General features: G+C 40.4%; 1 protein-coding gene across 3 annotated transcripts in view; it reads right to left on the bottom strand.

The window, feature by feature from the left end:
• The window catches only part of LOC118817981 (src substrate protein p85-like), a 46,367-nt gene that overhangs the window by 26,194 nt on the left and 5,987 nt on the right, over positions 1–14,186 (bottom strand). For all 3 annotated transcript variants that reach the window (XM_036585054.1, XM_036585055.1, XM_036585056.1), the window contains exons 4-6: positions 11,798–11,927; positions 3,937–4,047; positions 2,766–2,820 (exon numbers count right to left, since the gene is read on the bottom strand). In XM_036585054.1, the coding sequence (XP_036440947.1) occupies positions 2,766–2,820; positions 3,937–4,047; positions 11,798–11,927 (296 nt within the window). The remainder of the gene's footprint in view (positions 1–2,765; positions 2,821–3,936; positions 4,048–11,797; positions 11,928–14,186) is intronic.

Here is a 14,186-nt window from a genome sequence, read left to right as displayed (position 1 = left end):
CAACTAGCCTGCCTGTCTAAACCATATGCTCTTTTTTGTAATTGGGAGTCTTTCAAAATTATATATATATATATATATATATATATATATATATATATATACATATCATATACACACATACACACACACACACACACACACACACACACACATCACTGCTATAGGAACAAAACCTTGTATCTCCAAAATGGTAACTTTACAGGAGAAGAAAAAAACACACTTCACTTTTAATGTAAGTCAATGGAACCAGAACTTTTTCCAAGTAATTTTGGGTCGTTTCTTTTGGTCCATTCATCACGAAATTTACACACAATGTAAAGGACAACAGGCATTTTCAAATCACGTGAAAAACTGAAAAACGACAAAAATGGAGGTTTTGTTTTGACAGCAGATACACACACACACACACACACACACACACAGACACACACACAGTAACTTAGCTGTGGATAATGAATACAAATATATAATCCTCCTGTTCCTATCCATGCTTTTCTAATGAAAATACACGTGACAATAGCGATAATAATAATAATAATAATAATAATAATAATTTGCTTTAAAACCTACAATAAAATAAATGGATATACACAAATTGCAAACTCACACAAAAGGACCCAACACAAAAATGAAAGCTAAATACAAAAATGTTGATAACAGTGAGTCAGAAACCACATAATCAAGACTATAAGAGAGACTCAACTCCTCCACACAGTTTGAGGCGAGTGTGACGATTTAGGAGCTATGCTGATTGGTGAGCTTCTGGTACTTGTTAGCTACATTAGCCTCATTACTCGTTACTGAGCCCTTTTTCAGCCAGATATCAAGCCTTGATATAAGCACTAAACTCTGCAGCTCTGTGATCCTCGCCGTCCTGCGTCCGGCTGTAAAGCTGCTGCTTCTAAAACTAGCTCTCTCTGTTCATATGCATCAGCAAATCAAATTACAGGAAGCACACATCGTATGATGCATACTGACAAAGGGATAACAATGTAACTGGACATCACCTGGTCATAAATACATTAAGAAATAAAGCCACAATGAAAAATAATAAATAAGTAAACAAACTAAATGAACAACACTGGCTGTGACTGAGGCTCATCATGAATCACTCCTTTGTATTCAGTAGTCTTATCTGCTGAGACCTGCTGAGCAAACACGACTATGGCCAGGTGAGCATGCAGCAGTCCTGCAACGGAAAAGCTGAGTGGCCTAAAAGCAACTTCAAACGCTAAATCTACAAATCTGTAGTGGTCACTTTACCCAAAGTCCTGATTACAATATCTGAATTAGTCCATTTATTTGTTCAAAGTCCTGGGAGAGTGTTACTGCTGTCCACAATGCGGTTGTGGACAGAGGAGTCGTTAAACATTGTTTTGTTCTCTCATTATTTTTTGACATACTCTCTCATTATTCTGAGATCCTACGTTATTAACTGAAGATATTCTCATTAATTTCAAGTGTTTCTCATTATTTTGAGAAACTCAATTATATTCATATATCTATATTTATATTTCCATCACAAAAGCATAAAGAACATCAAAATAATGAGAATATTTCTGAAATGACAAGAGCCTGTCTCAAAATAATGAAAAAGCATCTCAAAACAATGAGATAGTATTGCAAAATAATGACTTAGTTTTGCGAAATGATAAGATACTAAATGAATTAGTTTCATGAAATTAAGAGATAGCATCTCAAAATAATGAGTTCGTTTCACAAAACTGAGATAGTATCTCAAAATAATGACTGTTTCATGAAATTATGAGATAGTATCTCAAAATTATGACTTCATTTCATGAAATTGAGATAGTATCTCAAAATAATGACTTAGTTCTGCAAAATTATGACAGTATCTCAAAACAATGACAGTTTCTCGAAAATAAGACAGTATCTCAAAGTAATGACTTAGTTTCGCGAAATTATGATAGTATCACAATGAAGTAATTTCATGAAATCATGAGATACTATCTCAAAATAATCACTTTGTTTCATTAAATTATGAGATAGTATCTCAACTCAATGACAGTTTCTCGAAATTGAGACAGTATCTCAAAGTAATGACAGTTTTGCGAAATTATGAGACAGTATCTCAAAACAACTTAGTTTGCGAAATTGAGATACTGTCTCAAAATATCGACTTAGTTTTGCAAAATTATGAGACAGTATCTCAAAGTAGTGACTCAGTTTCGCAAAGGTACGAGATAGTATCTTAAAATAATAACTTTCACAAAATCATAAGAAAGTATCTCAAAATAATGACTTGGTTTCATGAAATTATGAGACGGTATCTCATAATAATGACTTAGTTTCACGAAATTATGAGACGGTATCTCATAATAATGACTTAGTTTCACAATATAATGGCAGAGCAATGAATAATTAGGCGCTGAAATGGGCTTCCATAACTATGAGTCTGAGAAACCCTGTTTGCAGGACAGAGCAGAGGGCCTGTCTGTATTTACACTGACCTCCTGTCAGTCATTTTATAGGACACTCCCCTACACCACATAACTCCACCCCCATCTCCATCTGCATGGCTCAGAAAACATTAACGAATCCCTCATAATGTGTCCTAAACTATCTGGTGAAGGCGGGCAGGGGCGTGGCTTTCCTTTGCAGCAGCTTCTAAGTGTATTTAGTTTAGATATCCAGCAGGTGTGTCCATCAGAGAGGGAGGACAGTGTGTGAGACAGCAGGGCAGTGAGCTCTCACACCGAAACACAGCTTCACCAAGCTACACAGAGAAGAGAGCGAAGGTTCACCTTTCTGCGAAGCATGTTTCTCTGTCTTCCCCACGTACTCGAACCCTACGGCAGACTGGAGACACACAAACAACAGGTTACTTCACCTGGACTCACCTGTGGAGCAGCAACGGCATGAAGAGCGGACTGTATGAACAGCTGAAGAGCTGAAATGGACGCAGAAGCTGTTCTGTGCAGGTGACGAGATGAAACAAACACTAACAGACTCTCACTAACATGTCAACAACATATGAGGGTGAGGGTTAGGAATAGGGTTGAGGTTATGATTAGGGTTAGGATTAGGGCCAGGGTGAGGGTTAGGATTAGGTTTTGGATTGAGGTTAAGGTGAGGGTTAATGGGCCTAATCCTTTAGACTGAAATCCTTTTGCTCTGAGTGACTCTATACCTTAATTATGTTTATTTTATTAACACTAACGACCGAACGGTCCATTTTGTCACTAACAATCATACCTCTACCCAAACTTTACCAAACGTTTCAGTACTGACTGTTTCGGTGACAATTTGTCATTTCGAGCTCAAAAACACAGCCAGTTCATGACCAGCAAACACAGCTTTGAACAGCTGTTCACACAGAAAATCACAATATTTTTCATTAAAACACTAAAAACACTGAGTGATGGAGGGAGACGAGGGGCCATCCTGCCCACCCAGAGAGAGCGAGGACAACTGTGCTCTCTTGGACTCCCGGAGATGGACGGCTGTAGCATCACCAGGGATCGAACTTGCGATCTCCTGATGACAGGGCCAACGCTTAGACGGTTGCCCCACTAGAGAGCCCAAAATTGATGCATTTACGAGGCTATAAATGCATATTTTCTCAATATCCAGCACCAGGATTACTGAAACGACATCCATCTCATTAAGTGAGCATCATAATCCGATTTCTGCAGTAATCTTGACGAAATGAAGGATTTTAATAATCTCCATCTTGTAGATGATTTATGTTCATATTTTCAGTTAAAGTTTTGAGTTTATCGGCTGGTCGTATAGCAGAAATCTGATTACTGTCTGACTCATGCAGACCTGGAGTTTCCCCTTTATCTAATTACTCAAGAGCATGGAAACGTGTAGATTGGTTCACTGACAGAATCTGATTTTCTGCAGTTATCAGATTATGAAATGCATGTAAACACACTCAGTGTTTAAAACTGAAACGATGAAAAGCTGTACCTGGTCCACACGGTCAGTCTGAACTCCAAACTTCCCCCCAAAGCCTTTAGAGGTGTCAGTCTGAGAGCAGTGCTTAGAGAGTTTACTCTGGTACTCATGACCTACAGCAGACTAGAGAGAGAGAGAGAGAGAGAGAGAGAGAGAGAGAGAGAGAGAGAGAGAGAAAGAGAAAGAGAGAGAGTTGCAATTTTGAGTTAAGCCAAAACGTGTATAACAGTTGCAGAAGTACAATAAATCAGAAAACAGGTGGAGAAAACACATCTACACCAATCGCTTCATTAAGTCCACCTCCTTGTTTCTACGCTCATTGTCCATTTTATCAGCTCCACTTACTATATAGGTGCACTTTGTAGTTCTACAGTTACAGACTGTAGTCCATCTGTTTCTCTGATACTTTGTTAGCCCCCTTTTACCCTGTTCTTCAGTGGTCAGGACCCCCATGGACCCTCACAGAGCAGGTACTATTTGGGTGGTGGATCATTCTCAGCACTGCAGCAACACTGACATGGTGGTGGTGTGTTAGTGTGTGTTGTGCTGGTACGAGTGGATCAGACACAGCAGTGCTGCTGGAGTTTTTAAACACTGTGTCCACTCACTGTCCACTCTATTAGACACTCCTACCTTGTCAGTCCACCTTGTAGATGTAAAGTCAGAGACGATAGCTCATCTGCTGCTGCACAGTTTGTGTTGGTCATCCTCTAGTCCTTCATCAGTGCTCACAGGACGCTGTTGCCTGGTTATTTTTGGTTGGTGGACTATTCTCAGTCCAGCAGCGACACTGAGGTGTTTAAAAACTCCAGCAGCACTGCTGTGTCTGATCCACTCAGACCAGCGCAACACACACTAACACACCACCACCACGTCAGTGTTACTGCAGTACTGAGAATGACCCACCACCCAAATAGTACCTGCTCTGTGAGGGTCCATGGGGGTCCTGACCACTGAAGAACAGGGTAAAAGGGGGCTAACAAAGTATGCAGAGAAACAGATCAGAGCAGGTACTATTTGGGTGGTGGATCATTCTCAGCACTGCAGTAACACTGACGTGGTGGTGGTGAGTTAGTGTGTGTTGTGCTGGTACGAGTGGATCAGACAGACAGATAAATAGACAGACAGATAGATAGATAGGTAAGACAGACAGTTATTGATCCCCAAGGGGAACCAAGACACATAACTGCACATAAATGTACAAATATTATGCAGAAATAAAAAATTAGACCTAAGTGAGACTTAAAGTATGAGAGAGCAGGAATAGAAGTATATCTGCATATTTACAGAGCATATAGGACAGATATGTTGTATTTCATGAGAGCATGTGTTGCACTAAGTGCTATGAGGTGGTTATAACACAATGAGTATGAACATAACTATGAATATCAGCAGTGTTTACAGCCTGAAGAGCACAGTGAGAGTCAGTACTGTAGTGGTTATGATACACTGCACAGTGTGTATTAACAGGAGAGGTGATATAGTGATGTGACACAGTTTTGGGACATAAATCAGCACAAATGCTAGAAGTGGAGCTCGGGGCGGAAAATGTAAAAATAAGGCAATAAAATAAGATACCGGCCCTTTAAAGTGGGGAAATCATACAGATATACAGTTAAGAGAACATTAAAAGCGCCGAACGCTCTTCTCCAGCCTTATTCTCCGCGCTCTCGGCCTCGGACGTGGAGTGGACAGTGAAACCGAGTGCTGATATCAGTCACGCTGACCGGGACGCTACAAAACTGCTGAAAGTATGTAAGTCTGTGTTCGGGTCAGGCTCACTGGAGCAGCACGTTCACGCCGAATAGTGAAAAGGTCCTCGGTCACGGCCTGTAGACACATCAGCCCCGCTGAGACCTCATTTCTTCCCTCGTTCTCCATTTCTGTGGTAATTAAACAGAGCCACTGAGCCAGAACCCTGCTGAGGTAACAGCTCCACACAGAGAGAACCGCAGCAGCGGAGCTTCGGCCACAACACTGGCGCTCTGTTCTGTCCATTTAGCCACTTTTGTTAAAGAGCCTGTATATAAAAAAATCTGATTTTTCTCTCACTTCTTTTTTAAATAAGGTAATATATGAAAATGATTATGGTTCATGTATGCCCTCCCCAGTCCAGACAGGAAAACTAAGCTGAGAAACAGCCTGTTTGGAATTCACCGTAACTCTGATGTCACAAGAACCATCTCCGCCTACAGCAGTTTAGCCCCACCCAGCTCGGAATGGCAGCCAATCAGAACACAGCTAATTTCGCATACACAATTGTACTGGGACACCCCTTAAATCATTCAATTCAGGGGTTTCATTTAGTCTCATCACCACAGGTGTATAAAATCAAGCACATAGCCATGCAGTCAGCCTTTACACACTCTACAGGGCTCATTGAGCTCCAGTGTGGTGCTGTAATAAGATGCCACCACTGTAACAAGTCAGTTTGCGAAATTTCTTCCCTCCTAGATTTTCCACGATCAACTGTGAGAGGTATTATTGAAAAGTGGAAGCGTTTAGGAACCACAGCAACTCAGCCATGAAGCGTCAGACCACGTAAATCAGGTTCTGCTTCTTTGTCATGTCGCCGCTCTGCTCAGCGACCGTGGGAAAAGCTTATAAAACTTTATGAAACATGAAAACATGTTGCTGAAACTCTGCCTGTCTTCTTACAGCTCTGTAAAAAGTCTCACTGTCTTCCATTTTACAAATATTAAGACTTACAGGTGATTAAATAGTGAACATTTGAATTGATGGGGTCTTAATTACAACATAAACATTAATTAAATTCATTCATCCATCGTTGTTATTTAATAATTTAGCACTGACCTTTATACTTAATCAGTTGATGCTTTTTTATATATGAAAAAAGATGATTCCTCTTTAAACAAGAAATAAGTCAGAATAAATATATAAATATTAAAAATAAATGCCATAAAAATGTCATATATCTGTCTATATCTGACCTTTCTGATACAACACCGAAAAGGGTTCTTCTGCTGCGACAATGTATGACTATATAACACATTCTCCGTCAATCTGAAGAACCATTTCAGCACGCAGAGCGCGCAGTGGTTCTATTTATAACTCACAGCTTTTTACAGAACCACTGACTTTAAAAATAAACGCTATTAAATGTCAGACGGAACTAAATTTAACTTTCTAGTTTTGTGTTCCTTTAAAAATCGCTGCTTCTTTTCATGATTTGCCAGATGGAACCTTATAATTCCAAGCAGGAAGTGAGTTCTTAGGATTAGAAGGTTCTACCTGCATTTGACCCGTTACAACAAACTCATTTACAAATCTGACAGGATTTTAGGTAACACTTTACTGTAGGGTGCTGTTCATAATGCTACATGACGCTTATATAAGCTTGTCATGACAACTGACATAACCCTACATAAATGTTTATAAACGCCAATAGACGTCATCTGTCATAAACACTACTTTAGCTAACTTTGATCAAAACTGGCAAATGTAACCTTTATAATGAATGACGCCTATTGGAATAAGTATATATATACACTTATGTAGGGTTATGTCAGTTGATATTACAAGCTTATGTAGTTGTCATGCAGCCTTATGGAAAGTGCCCTACAGTAAAGTGTTACTGGATTTTAATATTGCACATTTCGAATAAATTTAGGGTGTCTGTCATTTTCATGTATGTTCCACTTATCATTTCTGCTGTTTGTAATGCAAAATCTTTGAAGCTCAATATGTCAAAACTGCTCAGAACCCAGATAGAACCTCATAATTCCAGGGGGACGGCTAATGTATCCGTGTGTGTCTGTTCGTGCTCCTGCCGTATGTAATGACCCGCCGGTGGAGCTCAGTATCGATCTGCTGTTCCTGCAGATGGTCTAAAGTCTGGACCGCTTTATCTCAGGTATCGATTACAGAGATCCGGTCCGGTCAGCCCGAGGGTAAATAAACACGCCGCACATTCTGTGTAAGCAGTAATACAACCCCGTTTCCAAAAAAAGTTGGGATGCTGTGCAGAATGTAAATAAAAATAGTATGCAAATGATGTGCAGTAAAGGAAATACTACAAAGAAACAAATCAAAATGTTGAAACTGGGAAATTTTATTGTTTTTTGAAAAATATTTGCCCATTTTGAATTTGACGCCAACAACACGTTCCAAAAAAGTTGGGACGGGGGCCTGTTTACCACTGTGCTTCATCACCTCTTCTTTAACAGCACTCTGTAAGTGTTTGGGAACTGAGGAGACACTGCTGTAGTTTAGAAAGTGAAATGTTTTCCTGTTCTTGTTTGATAACGTGCCAAATTTCATAATGCACCAAATGTTATCAGGGGTGACAGATCTGGACTGTTTCAGTTTAGCTCACAGACTCTTAATATGGAGCAATGTTGCTGTAATACATGCAGAATGTGGTTTGGCTTGTCTTGCTGAAATAATCAAGGCCTTCCCTGAAAAAGACGTCGTCTGGATGGCAGCATATGTTGCCAAAACATGTATAAATCATTCAGTATTAATGGTGCCTTCACAGATGTGCAGGTCACCCATGCCATGTGCACTAATGCCCCCTACACCATCATGAATACTGGCTTTAGAACTGTGCACTGATAACAAGCTGAGTGGTCTTTAGCCTGGAGGACACAGTGTCCATGATTTCCAAAAAGAATTTCAAATGTTGATTCGTCGGACCACAGGACACTTTTCCACTTCACCTCTGTCCATTTTAAATGAGCTCAGGCCCAGAGAAGGTGGCAGCGTTTCTGGATCCTGTTTATATATGGTTTCTTCTTTGCGTTTTAGAGTTTTAATTTTTTAATTAAGTGGATGCAGTGATGAACTGTTTTCACAGACAGTGGTTTTCAGAAGAGTTTCTGAGCCCATGCAGTGATTTCCACTACAGAATCATGTCTGTTTTCAATGCAGTGCTGCCTGAGGGCCCAAAGATCACAGCCAGCTAATACTGGTTTTTGGTCTTGTCCCTTACATACAGAGATTTCTCCAGATTCTCTGAGTCTTTTAATGATATTCTGTACCGTAGATGATGAAAAGCAGAAGTTCTTTGTTATTTTATGTTGAGAAACGTTATTCTTGAATTGTTGCACTATTTGATCGTGCAGTCTTTCACAGAGTGGTGAACCCTCCTCATCTTTACTTCTGAAAGATGCTCTTTTATGCTCATTAAATTCAAAATGAGCATAATGTTTCAAAAAACAATACAATTTCTCAGTTTCAACATTTGATATGTTGTCTTTGTACTATCTTCAATGAAATACAGGGTTTAAATGATTTGCACATCATTGCATTTTGTTTTTATTTACATTTTGCACAGCGTCCCGACTTTTCTGGAAATGGGGTTGTATTACTGAGCTGTAGTGCACACTGAGTTACACCAGAGCTAAAAGAGGAAGAGATTTCTGAAAAGAGGAAACGGATGGGGTGAAAGTGGGAGTCCAAAATAGGATTCTTCGCTCCAAAAAGGACACTAAAATAGAACTTCCGCAGCGATGAGTGAGACTAAAACCGCAGAGTTTATCAGGAGGAAGTCAGAGCGGGAGATGCAGCAGGAGTAGTATCGCTCAGCTTCAGTGCGTTTTCACAATGAATACTACACAGATTATTTCAGCAAGAGCATTAGAGCACGCTTAAAAACGACGGTTCAAGGGTTCTTTAGTAAACGCGTTTATTTAGAGCCATGAGTTCTATATAAAAGCACTGCATGATGGAGAATATCATGTATTTGGTTCTGTGTGTGACCTATTTGAAAATATTCAATATAGCACTGAAAACAGTTCTTGTGACAATGTCTAGCTTGTAATAATATAAGAACCCTTTTTGGTGCTATATAGAACCGCCCTGAAAACGGTTCTTCTACCGTGACCATGTCAAGCTTGTAATAATAGAACCCTTTTCGGTGCTATATAGAAGCACCCTGAAAACGGTTCTTCTACCGCGACCATGTCAAGCTTGTAATAATAGAACCCTTTTCGGTGCTATATAGAACCACCCTGAAAACGGTTCTTCTACCGCGACCATGTCAAGCTTGTAATAATAGAACCCTTTTCGGTGCTATATAGAACCACCCTGAAAACGGTTCTTCTACCGCGACCATGTCAAGCTTGTAATAATAGAACCCTTTTTGGTGCTATATAGAACCACCCTGAAAACGGTTCCTCTACATCAACAACGTCAAGCTTGTGATGATAGAAGAACCCTTTTCTGGTGTGATACAGAACCCCATTGAAAGCAGTTCTTTTACTGTGCCAATGCCAAGCTTGTAAAAACAGAAGAACCTTTCTGGTGCTATATAGAACCTTATGAAACACATTCTCAATCAGTCTGAAGAACAAGAAGATTTCACCACCTCAATAATCACCTTTTTTATTTGGGCCAAATAACACAGACATAAAAGCCCTCATAACGCAGCTGTGATGGAGGAGAGTGGAATATTTAGTGGAATATTTAGTGGAATATTTAGTGGAATATTTAGTGGAATATTTCAGGCTAAACAAGCTTAACTGCTCCCCGTTATCAAGGTCAGACCTTCAAACATCAGTTTTTATCAACTGCATAATTTTTCTGTGAATGTTGCAGAAAATAAATCAGAGATATTAAGGGGCGTGGCTTCTGGGCCCTGGCAAACTTCTCAACACGGCAGAACCTGGATAAGTGGATTCTGCAAGAAACTGCTCAGCGATGTAGATATCCCATAATCAAATCTGAGTCTTTTTAATGTAGAGTATTTTTCTTAAGATATGCACACACCGGTCAGGCATAACATTCTGACCACCTCCTTGTTTCTACACTCATTGTCCATTTTATCAGCTCCACTTACTATATAGGTGCACTTTGTAGTTCTACAGTTACAGACTGTAGTCCATCTGTTTCTCTGATACTTTGTTAGCCCCCTTTTACCCTGTTCTTCAGTGGTCAGGACCCCCATGGACCCTCACAGAGCAGGTACTATTTGGGTGGTGGATCATTCTCAGCACTGCAGTAACGCTGACGTGGTGGTGGTGTGTTAGTGTGTGTTGTGCTGGTCTGAGTGGATCAGACACCGCAGTGCTGCTGGAGTTTTTAAACACCTCAGTGTCACTGCTGGACTGAGAATAGTCCACCAACCAAAAATATCCAGCCAGCAGCGTCCTGTGGGCAGCATCCTGCGACCACTGATGAAGGACTAGAGGATGACCAACACAAACTGTGCAGCAGCAGATGAGCTATCGTCTCTGACTTGGTAGGAGTGTCTGATAGAGTGGACAGTAAGTGGACACAGTGTTTAAATCATGCACATGGTTCTCTGAGGAGCTTCATGGTTTTATACAATCATTTTCAGGACTAAAGAACCATCTTTTCTATGAATGTATGGTTCTATATTGATTTTTTTTTTCGTAAAATGGATCTATATAGCACCAAAAAGGGTTCTTCTGTAGTTACGATACCAAGAAACCTTTCTGGTGACATACAGAACCCTTTTCAAAAAGGTTCTATATAGAATATATAGATCTACAGCACATTCCCTATCAATCTGAAGAACACTTTCATGATGCAAAGAACCCTTTAATCATGCAAAAGGTTTTTTGAGTGTTCACGGATCTACATAAAACGTTTTTTCTTTTTTAAGACTGTATGGTTCTGTATAGAAATCCTTTGAAAATGGTTCTATGTAGGAGCAAAAAGTGTTCTTCTATTGGTACAACGTCAAGCTTTCAACAACAGAAGAACCCTTTTTTGGTGCTATATAGAACCATATACAACAGAACCTCCTGTATTTTGCACCTTGATCATAACCAACCAATAATTTCGGTTACTGGAATCGTCAGCGCCTATAAATCAGTATCTGTGACACTTTTTGTATTGATACTCAAACCTGTCTGCAGTGTTGGCTGAGGACCCCACAGTGACTCACCTTGTCCATGCGGTCCTGCTGCAGTCCGAATTTGCCCCCGTAGCCGTGTGAGGCTTTAGGCATGGTGGCCAGCTCCTTCTGCTTCAGCTCGCTGTGCTCACACGACACCTTCTCACGCAGCTGGTGGATACTGCACAACCAGAGTACAGAGGTGTTAGTCCCCAAAATATATTATATATTTAAAATATGCAAATTAAAGTAATAGTTTGGCAAAAAACTTTAGTGTGTCTGAAGTTTGCTTCTTTAGTTTTACACTGAAGCTATGAGGCTAACAAGTAATGGAAGATGATTAATAGACTTCTGTTTCTGACACCGTATTAAAAATGAACTAAAGCACGTTGAAGCTGCTACTGTGTTTAGCTATGCTTTAGTGCATATTTATAGATAACAGTGAGTCAAAGGCCCAGTCCATTTCACCCCTCGCCCCTACCACTCAGCCCTACCCCTCTGTTTTGTGTGTTCATGTCTAGGGGTAGGGTGTCCTGATTCTTGTTGAGATAGAGGGGGAGGGTGAAGTGTTGGGACTACATGACCCTCCAAACGGAGGTTTTTCAGAGACTCCAATCAGAGAGTTATGAGGAAACAGCAAGATGGAGAACAAGAGACCAAAGAAACCCACAAATGTGAGAATTTTCTCCATTAAATTCAATTACGATAATCATTGTTTCATCTTAGTTTAATGTCGTTTCAGTGTATTATGGTCCTTTTCTTCATAACAAGCATAAAAATCACTAATAGCATGCTAATGTCTCGGTAGCTAGCTAACTTTCCCGTTCCACCTTAAATAGTCCAGCAGTTCTGATACCTGAAGGGCCAGAATGTAACTGCTGCACCATTTAAGGTGGAACGGAGAAATTAGAACGAAAACCTGGTGAATATCTGACTTCAGCTTCGTATCACTGAAGAATTAGGGTGGGTGATAATAAATAATTGCCCCCTCTTTGAAGATCATATGATGCCCTAAATGTAACTAAAGCCCAGCAGTGAGGAGCTGAACTTTACCCTCCTCTGCTGTCACTGCAGACTGGCAGGGTCTCCTACAGAGCAGCGCTGGTAGCTGATAATGAAGTGATGCTCTTTTTATTTGAGGGTCCCATTTCAGAGGGAGGATTTCAACCACTACCCTGTAACTCAGCTCCAAGGGGCGACACTCGAATGAATATATATACACACATACATATATATTAGGGGTGGGAATCTCTAGGCACCTCACGATTTGATTCGATTATGATTCAGAGGCTGTGATGCGATTATAAAACGATTATCGATGCATCTTTTTTTTTTCTATACAGCGTTTCTATTCTCTCACTGTCTGAGGACTTGGTACTTTTAAAACAAAGTATTTGTAATGATCCATAATGAATTTACTTCCAATATCTTTTATTAATAAATCAAATGGATGTGATGTGGCAAGTGAACTACTGGGAGATTCACTCGAAAGAGGCCCCGGATATTCTGTTGTAACTCCCATTAGGATGAAGCAGTCTGAACCAAAAAAACACACTACATACTTTGACATGTAATCTACTGCATTACATGCGATGCTGGAAGTGACCTAGCGAGAGTTATTACAGAATATTCGGGGCCTCTTTCGAGTGAATCTCCCTGTAGAAGGCGCATTCACTGCTCTTGTTCAGAGCACGAGAAGCTGCTGCCACTCATCTGTGATAAAATGCACAGTTACAGAAATAAGATCCAGTGGTGATGGATGACAACGCAGTGCGTTACAGCTATTCTACCCGTTTAATTCAGTGATTTTATAACTTCGGTTTTGGTCTCGTTGTAGAGACGGGAGGCAGGGGTCGCAGGACATGTGCAACACAGCGCGAAACCCTGTTTCGCAACGTGCAGACCGCTTCTCTTTCAAATTTTCCCGTTCCACCTTAAATGATGCCGCATTTACAATCGGCGCCTCAGTCAGACTTTAAGGTCGAACGGGAAAATCAAACGAGAAGCTGCAGAAGAAGCGACTTCAGCCTCGGAAAACAGGCGAACGCTGAGAGACATTTGAGGAAACTACTGAACTAAAGCAGAGCGAAGTAAATCTGCGCTCTCGTTTATATTGTTTAGTCTATATAAGTACATTATCACACACTGACATACTGGACATTAAATGTTGTGGCTCCCAAGCTCAAAATGGCTCTTCTTAACATTTGTGTTGTGACTCCTGACCTAACCTGGCTTTAATGCAGAGGGAGCCGGTCGGATTTCTCACTCATCCAGCTGCGTTTGTGTCCGCAGACTGTCCGGGCGCTGCACTTACCCACTTCCAACTTCCGCCTTTTGCGTTCCGTCAACATTACGTTATAAATTAAATATTTAGAAAATCAATTTCCGACATTTGTGAATCGATTCAGAATCGTTCACGTCCACATCGCGATACATCTAA

Source organism: Colossoma macropomum, unplaced genomic scaffold (genome assembly GCF_904425465.1).
Source record: "Colossoma macropomum unplaced genomic scaffold, Colossoma_macropomum, whole genome shotgun sequence".
Lineage (NCBI taxonomy): Eukaryota > Metazoa > Chordata > Actinopteri > Characiformes > Serrasalmidae > Colossoma > Colossoma macropomum.
This window is presented reverse-complemented; position numbering and strand designations above follow the sequence as displayed.